This window comes from Lissotriton helveticus, chromosome 7, assembly GCF_964261635.1.
Source record: "Lissotriton helveticus chromosome 7, aLisHel1.1, whole genome shotgun sequence".
Classification (NCBI taxonomy): domain Eukaryota; kingdom Metazoa; phylum Chordata; class Amphibia; order Caudata; family Salamandridae; genus Lissotriton; species Lissotriton helveticus.
In genome coordinates this window covers 1,270,996,831-1,271,017,393 of record NC_136068.1, presented here as the reverse complement: position 1 = coordinate 1,271,017,393, position 20,563 = coordinate 1,270,996,831, and the positions used below count along the sequence as shown (strand labels likewise).

The 20,563-nt window shown below is 45.5% G+C and overlaps 1 protein-coding gene across 2 annotated transcripts in view; it reads left to right on the top strand.

The window, feature by feature from the left end:
- The first annotated feature begins 1,625 nt into the window (after positions 1-1,625).
- The window catches only part of USH1G (USH1 protein network component sans), a 204,825-nt gene continuing 185,887 nt past the window's right edge, over positions 1,626-20,563 (top strand). The window contains exon 1 of one of the 2 annotated variants that reach the window (XM_078654477.1): positions 1,626-1,938. In XM_078654477.1, coding sequence (XP_078510603.1) covers positions 1,775-1,938 — 164 coding nt within the window. In that variant the 5' untranslated portion in view covers positions 1,626-1,774. The remainder of the gene's footprint in view (positions 1,939-20,563) is intronic. The other variant, XM_078654478.1, reaches the window with a different exon arrangement.

The following is a 20,563-nucleotide window of genomic DNA, read 5'->3' as shown; positions in this document are numbered from 1 at the left end:
AATAAAAAAGAAAAGATCTCAACCTTATCTCTTCCTATAAGCAGATATAGCGCTAATAAGACTGCATTAATCTTATCCAGCAAATAAATAAAGTAGACAAACAAACAAATTCGCCTCCAACAAGTTAATGCAAACCAGGAGGTGAATACGGAAGCCTGGGTGCGGGCTTCTTGGTCTGTGGATGGTTAAGAAAGTCCCCTCGGACACACATTAACTAGAAGAGCGGACGGAAACTGTAGTTAGGCGGTGCTGCTTCCGGAATAACTGGAGGTGACGCATCGAATCTACAGCCAATTATAAGCCCTATAAAGAAAAGCAATGGCAGTGTTTACAAATGGTAAGCGGCAGGAGAAATTCCCCGACAAAAGGCGGAGTTTCTCCCCTTTAACAGATTACTTGATGTCTTGCAGAGACAGCGAAGGTGCGCTGCTTAGGCGAGACCTAAAAAAGGGTGGCCCTTGGCCGGCCTTAGTTGGGCGCTGATGGGTGCAGACAGGTCTGGTCTTGGAGCTTTCTTTGCCTGGCGTAGTCTGGGCGCGTCTTGTGCAGTAGGCAGTTTAACGTGCTATGAAGACCATCAAAGTGTAAAGAGGGGCAGGACAGCCAACCTCCTCAATGCCTGCAGCAGCCCACAGCATCCTGGTACTTGTTAGCAGCCAAGGGAGAATTCTAGCGCCTCTCGCTCAGCATAATAGACCAATGCGCTATTTATGGCAACCAAACTAGAAACAGGTGGAGAACCCAACTCCGCACCACCCGCGTCCCCTCCCCCTCCACCCCCTACCCCCCACCGCAGCAGACCACAGTAGACGTGTAGTTGTTGCCAGCCAAGTGGGAATTCTAGCACAACATTTAAAAAAAAAACGCCCTATTCTCCAGTAAACCCTACATCCCACTCCTAAAACATTTTTTTAACGTATCAATGCACAATATCATCAATCACTCCCCCTTCAATGTATTCACAAATGCTTCCTCAGAAGGACATGAACAGGTGTGCCAGGTGCAAGATAAATGCAGGCGGGCATTCATGAAACCATTGATCCAGTGTTAAATGTACTCTAAATTAGGAATGCATGTTGGTCATTGTGGTGCCCATGTCATGCCTGTAAACAAGATTTCAGTGCATGAAATATAGTGTGCCTGTAGTGGGTGCCCAGATAACAGGAACATGTATCGAAACACATAGAAACGAAACAAATGCGATTGTCTAGGTGCTGCAGGCCATTTCTGTCTCAATTCTGGCCAATTAGTTACAGTTGGTTTTGTAGACGTTTAGCTACTTTTCGTTGGGTGCCACCTATAATACTGGAGGTGATTTGCTGCGGGTGCTGGCCCCTTCACTGGAAATGGTACGCTGAGTTGTGCCGCTATGTGTGGGGCTGTTGCGTTACAGACCGACTGCTTTACTCGGCTCAGCCTGGACGCTGTATTGTTACTGCCCATCGCTTCAGTCTCATCCTCAGCATGATATAAAATACTACTGTTGTGCCGTGGTCTAAGGGAGGGGCTGTTTGAGGAGATTCCTAGACTACAGCGCTGCGTCCGCTGTCCGGTGCCCGAAGGTGCTAGGACCCGGGGAGCCTCGTTGTCCTCTCCCCTCCCCCGCCAGGGGGCTCAGGTGTCCCGGAGGAGGCTGCTGGCTCTCCTGGTAACAGCCTCCGCCGGGCTGCGTGACAGCAGCTCTGCTCCCCGACAAGCTCCCTCAGGCCCCGGGTGCCCCCTGACGGGCACTGCCCTCTCTCCATGAGCCTGGCAGCCCCTCACACCCCTCACCATGAACGACCAGTACCACCGGGCGGCCCGGGACGGGTACCTGGACCTGCTGAAGGAGGCCACACGCAAGGACCTCAACTCCCCCGACGAGGACGGCATGACACCCACCCTGTGGGCCGCCTACCACGGCAACCTCGAGGCGCTACGGCTCATCGTAAGCCGAGGGTGAGTGAGGAAACGGGGTGAGCGTGGGAGTGCCGGGGGGAGGGTGAGTGGGGACAGGGGTGTGGGTCAGGAGGTCAGCATGTGATGAAGGCGCGCGAGGGAGGGAGGGAGACACAGTGGGTTGAGGGCTGTCACTGACCTGTTGATGGACAGCATGGAGTGAGTGAAGAGGGCACCGGTTGCCCCACACTTCCGTGAGGTCAGGACTGGAGGAGTCGAGACCAGCCCGATGGCCTGGCTCCACTTTAGATGGTGTGTAGAGAACAATGGGGCTGGGTTGGAGTCAGGAAGCTAGTTTGAGGGAAGAGACTGTGACATCAGAGGTGCTCTGAAGGCGGTGAAGCTAGGGTGTAGCAAGAGTGCTATCGGGTCACCATGATGTACACAAGGAACGTCCTCAGATGAATAATAAAATAGCAATAATTGGGATGCAGTGGGCGCCTAACTTCCCTGGGTCCTGGCGCTACTGCACCTGCTGCACTATTGCTAAATACATATGCCGCTGGACGAACATCTATTCAAGAGATAAGCAGGTGTTTCTGAAAGTCCTCTGAGGCATGCCAGGGGCCATGAAACTTGTGGCGTGTGCAAGATACATTGACAGGCCGGGATCTCTGAAGGAATGCAGGGCTGGGGCAGAGTCATTGACACGCTAGGAGCGTGGAAAACTGGTGGGCCTGTGGTGGAGTGACTCATATGATAGGATGAGAGGATGGTAGGGCTGACGGCGGATGGTAGGGCTCTGGTCCTCGAGAAAGGCTCGGAAACTACACAAACCTTAGTATTTGCTGCCTACATAAGAAGTTGTGCCAACTCCATGAACAGACTCTTGGAGGTTGGGGAGAGGGTGTGTCGTAATGGCCAGAGCTACCGACCTTGGAGCTGGGGAACCACGTACCAGTCTTGGCGTTGGCTCAATATCCTGTGATTCTGAACGAGTCACTTACTGTCTCCGTGCCCACCAAAAATGAATGTGTCCTTGTGTAAGTAACTGGTGTCCATCTAAAGCGCCCCAATGCTTCCGGTTCGAGTTCCCGTTGTATAAATCTGCAAAAAAAAAAATAATAATTACAAAAAAAATAGATTGAAGATAAAGATGTCGGTCTGCACTCAGGTCCACTCAGATTTGACGTTTCCATTCAAAAACGTATTTGAAGCAGTACCTCCCATGTTTGTTTCCTAAATACTAAATTATCCCATGCAGATTCGCATACATGGGCCTCAATAGTTGAACGTTTATGTAGGAGCTCACCCCTTGATGCCATGTTAGTACAACATATTTTAAAATGGTACTTTTTGTTATAAAATTAACATGTGTCACACCTACAATTTATTTACTAGCCTACGAACGTGAAAAAAGCTGCACGTTCAAAATAATATCCATCAGTATCGGCCCTGCCTCCATACGCCTCAGGGAGGAGGTCCCCATTCCGTTCTGGGAGGTTTATGTGCTGGTGGAGGGTGAATGCGGATGTGCAGGGGGCAGACGCCCTTTGCGACGCCCTTTGCGACGCCCTTTGCGATCCCTGGAGATGGTGGTGGCCACCAATCAATCGCTTTTTTCATGGTGGATATTTTAGTTTAGGACTACACGTAGGCACAATGGATTTGTTTTCTACATTTTGCGTTTTTCAGTGTCTGTAGGGATACACTCGGTTTACTGGATCGCGCGAGTTGCTTGCTTCATATTTTTAGACTGTACATTTTCGTGCGTGCTTCTGTAGTGCACCTAGAGGTTCGCATTCTGGCGTGCCTCAACTCTCCGTTGCCTCAGCGCCTTATGCCGAGGAAGGTCAGAATGGAGTGCACTCCACGTGCTCGCTCAGTTGTTGGCCTCTCTGTTCACTAACAGCAGCACAGGTGCCAGAATGGGTTTAACGGACACCCCTACTAGTACATCCGAGAGAACTGCGCCGGACCAACACAATCCTCTCCGCTTCACACTCTGAGGATATGTACAGCACCGACCGACAGATGGGAGTGATTTTTAGTGGGACTCTGAGCCAGAGATAACCCTGGTGGGACCTACTGCCAGGAGGGTGGGAAGGAGGGGGGGATAGGGAGGGAGGGATGGAGAGAGAGAGAGAGAGGAAGAGAGAGAGAGAGAGAGAGAGAGAGAGAGAGAGAGAGAGATGTTTTTCCCTGGAAAATAGTAAATTTCAAAGTGAAGCTATAGTTAGATCTCGTAATAACTAAGATTAAAGAAACCCTAGAAAGTGAAGTGAAGAATGCCAGTGTCAAAGTTAAATTGTATTTTGGTCTTGTAATAAGTATAAAAACTTCATATACCTTTATTTAACTTTAACAACATAAAAATATAAATAAATGAAATTCACCAGTTATACTTTACTGACCTAACTATAACTTGTGGCCACACCATGCACTCATTGTGATCTCACATGTAACATCACTCATGACTTGTTAAATTACATTATTGATGACTGGCTTTTGTCTAGAGGTGGGTGAGGCATGTCGGAGTTGAACCCTGAAAATGTTTGTCATGTAAATCCTACGACAAACGTCATATAAAATATGATAAGGTCTCTTCAAAATTCCAAAAGGTGCCTTTTTTAACACTTGGAAGCTTTGATAATAACAAAACCACACTGAGAAGTTCTAGTTTTTAAACCCTGATGACACTGCCGTTAGTGAACTAAGTAACAAGGTAATTGTAATGTTAACCCTGCATGTGGCCCAGATTTTTATGTATAGAGCAACATTATGTTCAATTAAATTGGGCACAATATGTTTTTGTACAGCTGGTATTCTGAACTTACTTATTTGAAGTTGCTTTGTAAGCAATGGTGAAGAAAAAGGAGGATCAGTAAAATAAAGTATTTGTTTAAGATCACACAGTTTGGTTAAGCGAGGTAGCAGCAAGTAATACAGGTTTTCTGGTTTCACTTTGCACAAACAGACATTAGTGTATCTAGGGACCTCATTATGATGCCTGTCGGAAAAGCTGTCCGAACGGTGTGGTAGCAGGAAAAATCTGACCGCCGGGGATGGGGACTATCCAACAGCCCCATTACGATACATGCACTGGAGAACTCCGACTGGGGCGGAGTTCTACGAAGTTGGAAGACACACCCTGGGTCTTCATGACCCCTGGTGTTCCTCCCATACTGTGGGAGGATGCCAACTATGCAGGCCACATTCAACACTATATGATCATCTCAACCGCGTAAACAAGAAAACCATTATCCACAAAAGAAGCACAAAGCAAACCATAACCACAGATTTGGGTGGGGATTCACTACACGCTGCCCACAAAGGAATGTGTGGGGCGAGAGAGAAGGAATGGGTGTTTTACCCCCAAAATAAAGGAAACTCCTTCCACAAACATAATAAACAATGATGGTAATGGGTTCCTTTACTTTCCTACAAGTGCGCTATGCATATGACCAGAGGCATCTTGACATGTATTGCCCCCCTACATTCATTTCATTTCAGTTGGAACCCGTCACAAACGGTCACGTGCCTTTGCTGCAGGTAGAGAACACAATGGAAGTTTCATTTGGGACGCACCCTAGGCCCCCCTGAGGTTTGTTTAAAATTATTTTAAGATGCATGTTTACCTCAATATAATGGGCGAAAACAGTCAGCATCTCTCCACCAGTATCACTGAAGCAACCCCAATGCCAGTGAACAACTTCCATTTTTTATTTACTGATTTAGAAGAGGCTCAGACACTTCTTAACGAGATATCAACAAGGGCCTAGGCACAATGGCTCGGTTTAATTGAATGTCGAATATGAGGATTCTAATGTCATAATTTGATCTATAATCAGGTGGAAAAATCAAGGCGGGTGTTCCTGGGTCAAGGGTCACACCAGGGTGTAACAAGAAGACACCCGAAAGTAGAAGAAGGGGTGGGATGTGGGTAGTGTGGATAGGAATGGGGGTCCCGCATCCCTGGGGGAGGCTTTGGTGGGGGTGGGGGGGGGGGGGTGAAAGCAGTAAAAAAAGACAAGATCAGTAGGTTTTTTTTCTTTAACATTTGTTGGTACAGAAGTGGTTTGAAATTTCATAGCCTTGTCAATGAGATTTGACTTATGTAATATCCTGTCCATTAACGCAAATGGGCTGCTAAATAAACAGAAATATGGAGCACTGTTGAAATGGGCAATAGCTTTTAAACCCCACGTGGTCTTCCTCCAGGAGACTCACTTGAAATCAAACTCCCCAAAGTTGTTACTTCCTAGATACTTTTCCTATGGGTTTTTTTCCTCAGCCGGGGTCGCCCAGAGGGGTGTTGATATTTATTTCTCAAGGAATTTACCCTGGGAGATCATGCAATTGCAAAGAGATTCTAAAGGGAGATGGCTTTGGGTTGTAGTGAAATTGTTGGGAAAGGTATTTAATTTTGTAAATTATTATGGCCCAATTTTTGATGACACCTCGGCCCTGACTGAAATTAGTGAAAAACTAAGGGGTACTGCAGGGCAAATTATAGTAGGAGGTGATTTTAATTATATTCAGGATTTAAAGAAGGACACCTCTAATAAGAACAAGAAACAACTAAAACCAAAGACTAAAAGGGTATTAGAGGTTTTTGTATCAGAATATCAATTGCGTGACTCCTGGCGCTCCCTAAACCCCAACCTAGAATCTTACACGTGCTATTCTAATAGGTTTCATACAGCCTCTGGAATAGATTTCTTTTTATCCTCAAGATCGCTCCACATCTCTAACGCATTGATAGGTTGCAATCCATTTTCAGATAATGGGAGGATTGAGGTTGAATTAATATTAGAGGGCACGACAGGGGAGCGACCTAGGTGGCAGCAGGATCGCACCCTTCTACAGAATATGACTTGGGTTGAGGGTTTCAAAGATTGGATAAGGGAATTTTTTCTAGAAAATAAGGACTCTGCAGAGCCTTTCGCAGTATGGGGGGCATTCAAAGCAGCAGCCCGGGGACAGATTATAGCATTTTCTTGTAACAAAGCTAATGATCGCAAAAGAAAAATATCTGCCCTTCAGCGCGCTGCAGAAAATGAGTATACTTTGAAACTGAACCAAAAACCAAACAACTGGGAACAAGCTAAAGCATTGCTTAGGGATTTCTTCATCTTGGAAGAGATAAATAGCTCAAAAGACTTCCAACAAAAGCTATATGAAGATAGTCAACTCATGGGTAAGCTGCTGGCAAATTCGATCAGGAAAAAACAAGAGTCTTCCATCATTTTAAAAATCCAAGATCTATCAGGTGGAATAGATACTAGAAGCGAGGGAATCGGGAAAATATTCCTTGATCACTATGAGAGAATTTACTCTACTGATATTCAAGTAGAGGAAACATTAATCAGGGAATATTTTGACAACTTGAATATCCCCAAAATTTCCAAATCCAGATTTAATCAAATAGGCTGTGATATAAGTCATCTGGAAATTCAGAACAGTATAAAAGCCACAGCGGGAGCAAAGGCTTCAGGGATTGATGGATTCCCTATCGAATTCTACAAGGTTTTTTTGAAGGAGTTAGAGGATCCCATGAAACATTTATTTAATTATATTAGATTAGGTGGTAGGATTCCCTCTGAGTTTAAAGAGTCCACAATTATTAGTTTTGTTAAGAAAGGCAAGAACCCGGAGGACGGAAATTCCTATAGACCAATTAGTCTATTAAATTCTGACTTCAAGGTTTTTATGAAAATTTGGGCTCAAAGATTCGTGTTGGCCGCCCAGGAGGTGATACATCAAGATCAAACGGGTTTCATAGCCGGACGCTATATGGCTGCCAACACAGAATATTTATTACAGGCACTAGATTATTTTAATATTAATTCAATTTCTGCATGCATTCTTATGATTGATGCAGAAAAAGCATTTGATTTAGTTAACTGGTCAACGTTATTTTGTTCCTTGAGTTATTTTAGATTCCCCGCTCCTATTATTAATATGTTACAAAATATTTACGAGGGAGCATCAGCCCAGGTGATAATAAATGCCAAGCAAGCAGGGAAGATTAAAATAAATCGAGGCACTAGGCAAGGTTGCCCCCTATCCCCCCTGCTATTCACCTTTTTTATCGAACCCCTGGTAATAAAAATAAGAAATAATGATGCAATATCTTCTCCAATGGTTGGAATGTCGAAGTTAAAACTATTTGCAGACGGCATTATCCTGTACATGGCTCCTGATAAAGAAAATATTTTACATCTTATGAAAGAGCTTAAGGAATATGAGAAGATAGGGGGCTACAAAATTAACGAAAAGAAAACAGAAGTTCTTATTTTAAATTCGAATTTAGACTTCCTTCCGCCAGATCTTCAGTCTCAAGCAGAAAAGGGGGACCCAATAAGGTATCTAGGGATTTATGTGACCAGAGACTACCAAGAACTTTTTCAATTGAATTATATAAAAACAAGGAATAAAATCAAGAGCCTTTTAGAACAATGGGATATACTCCCCTTATCATTGATTGGCAGAGTGGCTGTGATAAAGATGAATATATTACCTCTGCTTTTATTTTTGTTTAGTAATATCCCAATTAAAGTTAATTTGGCCTTTTTTAATGAACTAGATTCCATGATAAGAAGATTTATTTGGAACAAAAAGGCCAATAGAGTCAAACTCGTGGTAATACAACTTCCTGTTAACCAAGGCGGACTTGCTCTTCCCCATTTTTATACATATTACGAGGCATCTTTTTTCGATATAATGGCGGGATTATTAAAGGCTAGACAGACAAGAGACAATTTTTTTTAAATAGTATGCTTGAGGAATCAGGTTCTCAAATTTTTATTTTCTTAAAAACTGCAAAACTTCCAAAAAGAACACGATATAAGACACTCGTGGGGTATTCATCAAGATTACGGCTTCTATTTGAAAAGCATGGCTCAGATGGATCTATTTATTTAAAACTTTCAGAATGTGTTAAAATGGGCCTTAGGATTTCTTCAAGTCATCTGACAGACTGGGAATCGGGCGGATTCTGTGAAATAAGGCATCTTCTCTTTCAAAATTCGATAATCAGTTGGCAAACGGTTAGAGATAGATCACATCCGAGGCGGCTCATGTTTTTTCAATATTTGCAATTGAGTTATTTTATAAGAAAAGTTGTAGGAAGTTTTGATACAACACCCAATGCTTTGTTATCAGCGTTATATGGGGAAAAACATAAGGGTATAGGATTTTGGTATAAAAAGCTACCCCCCCCTTCTGGAACATCTAATATAATAAGCAAACATCTGGAGAAAATAAGTCTCACATTGCAGTGTGTATTGTCAGACAAAGATTGGGAGACAATTTGTTATTTAGGAAACAGGGCACTCCGAGCAGCTAATTTTAAAAGAATGTCTTTTCTTTGTCGCTGGTTAGCATATTATACCCCGCAAGCCCTACAAAGAATGTTCCCTGAACACGAGAATAAATGTTTTAGATGTAAAACCAGGGGACAGGGTGGGTGGCATCATATTTTCTTCTCATGTCCAAAGCAAGAACCCTTCTGGAGGGAGATTTTCGCAGATTTGGAGATGGCAACTGGGAAAATTCTTCTTCCAGAAGTGGAAGTGGCCCTTTTTGGCATTAGTAAGGACAGGAACATGTTCAATGAATCAGAAGAACTGTTTATTTTTGTTTCCACTGCCGTGGCACGGTCCCTGATTCTGCAAAATTGGAAATCCACGGCGTGTCCTTGCCATGTTAAGTGGGTCAATAAAATGAGAAGAACATATCATTTTGAGAAAGCCTATGCAGGTAGAGTGGGTGCGACTGCAAGATTTGAAAGGAATTGGAAATATTTTAACCAGCTTGAACTATTAAAAGGAAAGTGATTGTTATATTTTAGCTAACTGTAAGATGGTATGACATCTACATCTGAGGAAATATTAGTATCCATCTGCCATGCTATATCAAATTGCTAAGCATTTTTATTATGATTTTTTTTTGTATGTTATCGTATTTTTAACATTATGAAATGTATTATTATCTGTGTTACTAGACATCGGCACTTCATTGCACTAGTCACTTTATATAGGCCTAAAAATTTTGCACATAATAACATTAGCAATTTTAAGCGTCGGTCTTTCTACTCTTTGCTTAAGCACTTTACGAACGGTATAGTATTATTATTGTGTTACTATACATTGGCACTTTATTGCATTAGTCACTTTATATAGGCCATATTTTGCACATAATGGTACCCTCAAGCGTTGGTCTTTCTTCTCTTGCATTAGCACTTTATGAACGACATAATAATACTATTCTTGATGCTGCCCAACCAACAGTTGTTTATATGCTGGGTAATTTAATATGTTTTGGAGTTATTATTTTAAGTATGGTAATGATAATGATATTTCTTTCTTCATATTATTATTGTATTATATCAATAGGTTTAAATTTTGAAGTATAATACTGGTTATTTTCTTATTATTGCTGTGGCATTCTATTGTCTAGGGTTTTCTCTTGGATTTTGTAATTTTTTGGGCTAATGTATGTCTAACTATGAAGAATTTAATGTACCAATGTATTTTTCTTACCTACGGCTTGTAATAAAAAAAAGAAAAAAAAAAAAAAAGAAAACCATTATCCACAAAAGAAGCACAAAGCAAACCATAACCACAGATTTGGGTGGGGATTCACTACACGCTGCCCACAAAGGAATGTGTGGGGCGAGAGAGAAGGAATGGGTGTTTTACCCCAAAAATAAAGGAAACTCCTTCCACAAACATAATAAACAATGATGGTAATGGGTTCCTTTACTTTCCTACAAGTGCGCTATGCATATGACCAGAGGCATCTTGACATGTATTGCCCCCCTACATTCATTTAATTTCAGTTGGAACCCGTCACAAACGGTCACGTGCCTTTGCTGCAGGTAGAGAACACAATGGAAGTTTCATTTGGGACGCACCCTAGGCCCGCCTGAGGTTTGTTTAAAATTATTTTAAGATGCATGTTTAACTCAATATAATGGGCGAAAACAGTCAGCATCTCTCCACCAGTATCACTGAAGCAACCCCAATGCCAGTGAACAACTTCCAATAGCATTGCTTTCTAATTCATGCTTCCCAACCAAACCAAGAGGGCAGCACATTCCCAACGCCTATAGGACATTTATCCACCTACAGTACTTGTTGACAGCACTTGAGTGCCACAAACTCAAGAAAACGAGAAAGTAAACTGTTTCGGCAAGAAACACTGCAAGTATCGTTATAGCAGATAGTGTTGTTCTTGTTTATGTAAACAGTGACAACCTAGTTTTTCTGAACCAGGGGGCATATTACCAAGGGCAAGTATCGCCGCTTTTTCGGCGAATTGTGCCGAGAAAGCGGCGATACTGCTAGAGCCCTATTCACAAGGGCATCTTAAAGCCTGCCCCAAGCCCACTTTGCATGTCGGTGATAAACATCGCTAATGACATGCAAAGTGGGCGTTCCCACGTCCAACCACATGAAAAATGTGGTTGGAGGTGGGAACACCCTATTACCAAGGAAGGCGATGGGAGGAAAAGACCTGCGATAAACTCCTTTATCGCAGGTCTCCCAACGCCTGCTGTGACCAGGCGTTAGGGGGAAACATCCTTTACGACGCAGTAATAACACCGCAGTGCCATTACAACGCTGGTTTCACAACGCAAGTCATTACCACGACTTGCGCTGGAGGGCGCTCTAGGACAAGGAATAGTGTAATTTACTATCCAACACCTTCCCTACTGTATGTAGACTGGAGTTGGAATAGTAAATTACACTACTCCTAAGTCCAGCGCCCTCCAACGCAAGTCGTTTTAACGACTTGCATTGTAAAACCTGCGTTGTGATGGTCTGCGGTGTTTTATACCGCGTTGTACCATCATACATCCGGCGTTAGGCACTGATAACATGGGGGTGTGGATCATAAAGCTGAATCCACCCCCCATATTATCAAGGCACACATTAGCACATGAAAACAACGTTTGTTTTCATGCGCTAATGTGCCATATCGCCGACTATCGCCGGATTTCTATTCGCCTATGTAATGCGCATTGATAATTGCGCGCTAAAACGGCGATGAAATCTGGCGATAGCCGGCGATATGGGGATGTGCGTTGTGCGTTTACTAACGCACTTCTTGGTAATATGCCCCTTTGTTTGAAAAATAATTCCACCCTCCTTGTACGGGAATAAGTTGGGGATCCAGTTAGAAGAGGCACCATTTGAACATAGCTATTTCATTGAGAAAAGTAAAGCTGCCAATCACAGGAAGACAACCGTGATCTGAATACCCTTTTCCATGTATAGGAAAGCTGTATCATTGTAGGTGTAAAATGTCATGCATCCTTCAACCAAATTCCACAGGTTGCACTTTTTACTTCTTATAACTTCTTTGGAGAGGGGTTGGCCTAACGGCTAAGGCGCTCGACCGCGGACCTGGGGATCTGGGTTCGAGTCTCGGTAACAACGCCAAAAAAAACCTGTGATTCTGGGCAAATCACTTAGGGCCAGATGTAGGTCGGTCGGTAACGGCCGAAAATCGGTATTTTCGGCCGTTACCGACCGGTACATGGGTGACAGGTATGTAGGGGGCATTTTTTTAACGAATCGGTAAAATTACCGATTCGGTCGGTAAATTTACCGATTCTGAGGCACCGAGATGTAGGTGGGACTCTTCAGAGTCCCAGAGGCCTTACAGAATCGGTATTTTACCATCAAATCCAATTTGATGGTAAAATACCGATTCCGGTGTGCATGCACATGTGTGCATGCACACCTATGCCATGTGACAGGCAGACCTGCCCTTAGGGCATGTATGCCTGCCACATGGCACCCGAGCCTGTTTTGGGGGTGCCAGAGGGTGTCAAAGTGACACCCCCTGCACCCTTGTGCAAATCGGTATTTACCGATTCTGTAATTACAGAATCGGTATTGCCCATTGATTCCTATGGGCTTCACAGCCCATAGGAATCAATAGGAAATACCGATTCGGTATTTCCAGATTCGGTAAATACCGAATCTTAAAGATTCGGTATTTACACATCTGGAAATACCTACATCTCCCCCCTTCATATTTAACGCTTCTTAAATAACGAATCGGTAAAATTTGGTATTTAAAAAGTGGTAAATAAGAATTACCTACATCGGGCCCTTAATCTCCCCCTGCCTAAAAAAAAATAAATGAAAGTGTGTCCTCATGTAACGTAACTGGTGCTATGTAAAGCGCTCTGATAACTGATTCGGTTCGGTTCTAGTTCGCGCTATATGAAACTCCCAAAAAAAAAAAAATAACACATTTGTTCCACTTAGAGGAATATACATTAGCAGAATTCCCATTGCTTAACAAATGTTGGGATAAGCATACCCACCACCTCCTTTTTTGTTATTTCATTCTTTTTGAGACCTTTTTGAATTACCGCCTCAAACCTGGAAACTTTGAAACAGAAAAAAACAACTTCAAAAATCAAAACATATCACTAAATCACGAAACATTACATTTCTGGATGGACAGCATGATTCATGAGTTACTTCTACCACAAGAGACCTGCCACAACAAATGAATCGGCAATACATATGAATGTTTCTGCCCTTCTTCTAAACTCACTCTACTCCATCGAATCTAACCTTTAAATATATTTTAAACTTAATCCAAAGCAGAGCACTTGGACTGATGCTTGTCCCAATAAAAACCTTCATGTCACTCTTAACTTAATTGTAACATTCACAGAACCCTAAATATAACTCTTAGATTAGGTTTACCCTATACCTGTCACATACCTAACACTAACTCTAATCAACAGATTAGTTCAACTCTTTGTCGCACCAAACCTACAACAAAAATCACCCATTAACTTTATTTATAACACAACTTTAAAAAAAATGCTTGTAATGACTTTTCGTTGTGGTAGATTGTCTGTAATAGCCTTCTTTGTCCTGGATTCATTGTCATAAAATAAACCTCACATTTATTCCTTAACATTTTTTGAAGGTACCTTTGTGTTCCTAATAGTTCCATTTGTCCTTCACTTTTGCATTTCTTTTATGTAATGCATTTTGTAATGCATCTACACTTCTCTGATGCTGCTTCCAAGGTGGGGAGGTCGGGAGGAGTTAGAGTAGCAGTGGCGGCCAGTGATCAGTGATTCAGGCCATGGGGGGCGGGGTGACGGGACCCACATGCACATTTGCACACTCACTGACTCACATGCACACACTCACACACTCACACACAGACTTCCATTTACAACACACACTCACAAATACACATACATTCATACATACACACACACAGTGGCGGCTGGTGACATTTGAAAGTGGTGAGGCGTAAATGTTTAGGATGAGTCCCCTGTGGCGTGCGAGTGTAGCAAATGATCCCGATTGTCATAAGGGGGAGTTGCACCCACCCTCAGGATTTTTTTTGTTTAAAAGAGTGGCAGAATGGTGCATTTTGAAGCAAGTTTGATAAAGCAAGAAGGTTAATAAAGTAATTATAGTTAGGCCATCATTAGGGCACAAGAGAATTTAAGCTTGTAACGTGTGACACAGGCTGATACTACTTTGCATATTATGGCGCCTCTGGTAGTTTTTTTTATAAAAACGCCTCAATTCTGAGAACATCCACGGTCGTATCATAAGGTAGAATACAAAAACATATACCTGTAAGTATTACAGAAACATACCAGGACAGCTATGACTTTATGACTGTTAAAACGCTATTCTTGATGTCCAACCATAAGCTCACTGAGCCATCATTTCAGTCACCACACTACTGTATATTGTTTTGTCCATATTTTAGGCAAGAATGTAATTGGATGCAGCACAAGTCAAAATTCTGAACCAAAATATTATAACATTAACAAAAGTAAACATCAAAGGCTCATCAAAATGAATGGTGTGTTGATAAGGCATGCAGATGCAGAAGGAAAGTTTTGCTTCATGAACAATCTTTCAGCTTCTCCTATGCGTTCTTTGAAACATTGACTTTCTAAATGTTCATTCACTGAAATTAATAAAAGTAGAAATGCTAAGCACTGGGAAATCCACAAAGGGAAGGGGGGGCTGATGGGTCTGCTCCTATACCAGGTATGAGCAGGGATAAAGGAGACATTCAACCACGGCTGTGAGTTTGAGCAAGAGAAACGCAGTAGAAACTAATTCTGTGTTTCAACCTTACAAACGATTGATGCTGCAATCTTTCTATTTCAGGACTGCCAGTTAGCATAATTAGAGCAAAGTTTAATCGCACATGTGAAGTTATCTTAAGGTAACTTTGAGTAAATAATACAATCACATCCTGGAAAATTCATTAAGCTACTTTTTGATAATCAATTTAGTAGCAGTGTTAAACTTAAAAATCAACATGAACTGATGTGTGTGTTTTTCATAACCCTGCTCTTTTCTTACCAATAATAACATCACAAAACGATAGTTTCTCGAACACATAAGCCTGCTGCTTCTTGCTTGGCTGCTGATTGTCACTCCTACGTAGAAAGCTTATGATTCGAAAGATTCAAAGACACTTTCAATTTGCCAGCCAGGTTTGACATTTATGAACCAAGGGAAGAAATCTCATACGTTAACCCTGCCTGGCCTCATAAACGTCCTCAGTAACAGCATGCACTTGGCTACTAATTACAAGGAGCTGATTTTATCTGCAACGCGCTCCAGGCTCTGAATACTTGCCGGAATCACTGTTGTTACTGCTGGCTGTAGTTTAAGCATTACGGCAGAAGGTGACACTACAATTATATCGTACTGAGTAAACAGTGCACTGTTCAACTGAAAGGCAGTCAAAGTATCAAACTAAGGCACTTACGATAAACAGGCTAGTAAAACAAGCAATGTGCAAAACTATGAAAAGGCAGATTAAAAGTGAAAGCTCTAAAATGCCCTGCGTGTTAAATTCGCGTAGGGCGTTTACAATCTAAAATCAACTAGTGCTCAACAGGAGGATAGAGAGCATGCACCCCCGGTTTTAGGTGAGACAAGTGAGGTAGGTACCAACCACATTTGTACCCATATATGGTTGACTTGAGTGTTAATAGCTCCCACATGGTTGCAGAACTATTGCCGCTTCCATAAGTAAGTCTTTCATGAAGTACCTTAATTATGGACCGCTTTCAGCACGTACCTCTGCACCGACGGTCTTCATCAATGAAGGCGTGCTGTCCTGATGGGGGACCCAGTAGCATCGCAGGGAGTGTCACTGCAAGACAACGCGATGGTGGTCATTGTGAGATCGAGGGAAACCCCTGTGGGCCGTGTGTGGGCTCCTCGCGTTACTGCATTTGCACTCTTGGCGGGAATATGCAGTTCTGTCCCAGGGAAAGCTGAGGGATGGGGCTCTCACCACATCCACGGATTTCCAAGGTGCGGTGACAAATAGTAGAACTCCTCCACAAAGACGAGGTCGGCCCCAAGAGCCCGCACGCTTCTCTTCCTTGGAGGCTGCCTCCTGCGTGCTGCTTACGCTGACGCAAAGCTATAACCAATCCCGTAGCTTGCTACAGGATTGGATGGAGTAGGCTAACCTAGCGCTCCTTTGGTGGCTGGAAGCCTGTTTCTCCAATTCTACAGCCGTTGCACAGGTGCTGAATTAGTGAGGCAGAACTGCGCATGGAGGATCGCGCAATAACCACTCCACGCATCAGTTTAGCGTTAAAGGTCATTTATTAGGACAGGCATGACAGACCATAATCAACATAACATCTTTAATCGTTAACAATCCCCCCAACATCCTGCCTTTCAACCATCATCCACTCACGTATTCCAATGGGCACTCCCAATTCACACCACAACCTCTCCACGTATACCATTCACATCCCTTTTCCCTTCCAAACTCCTCCAGCATCTCCATCCATCGCACTCCCATCTAGCACACCCCCATCCTGCACCTGTAACCCCCTCCCCGGAAGGGTGATTCTGCCCGTCATGGACTCCCCACCCCTCCCAGGTCCCGCAAACACCCCTCACGTCAACCTGTCCTAAACTGGCACTCCAACAACTTGTCCCAAAACCCCCGCACCTCACTCCTAAAACCATTTTGTAGGGTGGGCGGGCGGACAAAAAACTACACCTATTCCCTGAGGCACCGGGGACAGGAAGAGGAAGTCCTTCCCCTCCTGTCCCCTTAAGTAACCTAATAACCCCACCCCCTAAAAACCCACCCCCTGACCTAACCCTCGGCCTGCCGTCCTCTCGCGCGAACACCCCGGGGAAAAGACTGGTCTGCCGACCTGCTTTCCACGGGGGCCGCATCGCGCAATAACCACTCCACGCATCAGTTTAGCGTAAAAGGTCATTTATTAGGACAGGCATGACAGACCATAATCAACATAACATCTTTAACCAATAACAATCCCCCCAACATCCTGCCTTTCAACCATCATCCACTCACGTATTCCACTGGGCACTCCCAATTCACACCACGACCTCTCCACGTATACCATTCACATCCCTTTTCCCTTCCAAACTCCTCCAGCATCTCCATCCATCGCACTCCCATCTACCACACCCCCATCCTGCACCTGTAACCCCCTCCCTGGAAGGGTGATTCTGCCCGTCATGGACTCCCCACCACTCCCAGGTCCCGCCACCCAGGGAACCCCCGGAGGGCGGTTAACTGCCCCACCAATCGTGCACCTTTCACACTCAGTCACGACTACACCAGATCGATTCGTTCCACAGGAAACTGAGCAAATCCCGCAATTCCATGAGGTAGTACGCGTTCCCCATGTGTGAAAGGTGCACGCCATCATCTCGAAAGAGAAGTGGCTCCTCCAGCCTGAGCCCGCCATGAGCCAGCACTTTAACTCCATGATCATCACAGAAAAGTCTCATCGCCCTGTTCAATTTCCTGCGGGCCCTCTCAATGGCCGCAGCTTAAGTGCCCCCCTCCAGATCCTTCGTGGTATGAACTCAGTCCAAACAATACAGGTGCCAGCCAGATTGCTCCTCATTGCCTCCAAGTCCCGCTGCATCAGGTGTAACAAGGACACCCCCGATTGTTTCACCAAGTCATTTTCCCCCAAATGGATCACAAGCATGTCCGGGCAGCCAAGCTGTGACACCTTCTTCGTGAGCCATGGCAACAATTCGCCCCAACGCATTCCGCTCTTACCCCTCCACTGGACCTCATGATGACTGCTCCTCAGGCCCAGGCTACGACCGTACACCTGCCTGTCTGCATACTTTGAGGCCCAGTGCACAAAAGAGTGTCCCACAATACAGGTGACCGTCTTGGCCCCCGGCCCCCGAACACAACCTACGAAGAGAAGGAGATTAGTGCCACAGCAAAACAAAAAGGGCCACAACAACCGCAGCCGCGCACGGCTAGCCCGCACCCCCACCCTTACTTGCGCACATAGCGTTCACAGCAGCGAGACCGCCAACGACCAATGCGCCGAATCTCCTCCCACGACCAACCTAACCCTGCCGCGGCCGTGGCTGCCCCAATCCTAAACGAGTGCGTGCCAAAACGCGCCGGATCCCTTCCAAGCCTCTGCAAAGCCAATCGCAACACCGCCAGCAACTGGAAGGGCGTCAAACGCCTCAAGGAAGCATGCACAAAAATCTCTCCAACCGACCTCCGCACTTGTCCACAGAAACCTGTCCATTCCCGCACCGGGCACACGTCCGCACAACCACTTTCTGACAGCCACACCCACTTGCCTCGACCAATCTGGTCCGTCTTGGAACATCCCAACCATATACCCAGCCTGGACCCATCCAGACGCACATCCACAAACATCCGCCCCAGCGCCCCACGTACCCCCAACAACTCAGACACTCGAAACACCCCAAAAAACATCCACACCATACACAAACGAAACAAGGCCACCTCATCCTCATCAGAACAGCAAAAAGGTAACACCCCCAACACTCTTTCCAGTAACTCAAACGTAATCGCCTCATGAGGCAACTCCCCTCCTCCCCCCTCCGCCCGCACCCTACCCCAACCTTTCAACATACGGCTCAGCAGATCCGTCCAAGCCGGATCAAAACCCAAGTAGACCATGCTGTAAAATGAAACACCTGCCAACTTGCCAGCAATCGTCGTCTGAGACAGTCCTCTGTCCATGCAATCCAGCACAAAACGCACTACCCCTTGCTCACAAACATCCTTCGGCATCCGCCACGCACCCTTCTTCCAACCCAAAAAGGCACCAAACTCAGACCACGCCAACCTCTACGCCCGCCGTGGACTCAGCTATGGACTTCTCCACCAGACCAACCACTCTCATTCCCCCAGGCCCAGATACCCTCCGGCACCTTGGTCTTGCAAGCCTCCGCTCCCGGCGCCAGCTTCCTGAAACGCTGCCACTACGAACGAGATAACGCATCCGCAATTTCATTACTCGCGCCAGGCACATATTGCGCGCGGAACAGCACATTAAAGCGCAGACACAGCAGCATGAAACTTCGCAGCAAGCGCAGCACTCGCAGGTCCTTAGCCTTCTGATTGTTCACCAGGTCCACCACTGTCCTGTTGTCAACATGAAACAACACCGGCCTGTTCCGGAATTCCTGTCCCCACACCAACAGTGCCACCAACAGGGGAAAAAAATTCCAGAAACGCAATGCTCCTGCCTTGGCGCAGCCAATGAGCCGGCCACTGCTCCGCACACCAACGCCTGTCCCAGAAGATCCCGAAACCTGCCGCACCCGCCTCATCAGAGTAGAGTTGTACCTGCCACACCATCTTGTCCTGCGCAAACTCCAATGAGACACCATTGAAGTCTTCCAGAAACACCAGCCAGACCCGCAAGTCAGCCCGCACTCCCAGCGTGACCCTGACCCTGTGGTGAGGGAGAACCGCCCCGGACATGGCCATGCTGAGGCGCCTACAAAATGTCCTCCCGGCCCTCACCACCCTGCAAGCAAAGTTCAAAAGACCCAGCAATCGCTGCACCAACCTCAACTCAATCTTGCGTGCTCCGAGCACCTGTCTCAAAACCTCCTGCATCTCCGCCACCTTCCGTACTGGTAAACGCGCCTGCCAGGCCACCGAATCCAATTCGATCCCCAAGAAGGTCAAACAACAACTAGGCCCCTCGTTTTCTCCGGCGCCAACGGCACCCCAAACTCCTGCGCCAACAGCTGAAACTGGCCCAAGGCCGAATCACATTCACCCGTCTGGCCCAGACCAACAAACAGAAAGTCATCCAAATAGTGAGACACCCGCCGGTGCCCACTGCAGTCCACAAAGGCCCACTGCAGAAAGGAACTGAAGGTCTCGAAGAGCGCGCATGAAATCGCACAACCCATTGGCAAAACCCGGTCGACAAAAATGGCCCAGTCAAACTGCATGCCCAGAACGGAAAAATCCGCCGGATGAATGGAAAGGAGGCGAAAGGCCGACTTGATATCGCATTTGGCCAACTCCGCCCCTCGTCCGCAAGCCCGCACCAGACCCACTGCATCATCCACCGACGCATACAAGACCCTGGAGTCCTCCTCCGCGATGAAGTCATTCACTGAACCCCCCTCCGGCCAAGACAGATGATGAATCAACCGGAACTCGCCCGGCTCCTTCTTGGGCACCACCCCTAGGGGAGAGACAATGAGATCCGACATCGGCCATTCCGCAAACGGACCCGCAATCCTGCCTTCCAAGACCTCCTTTTCCAATTTCCGCGACACCACCTCCGGCAATTCCTTTGCAAACTGCAAGTTCTCAGCCCAACGCCTCACCCTCGGCCCCTGAT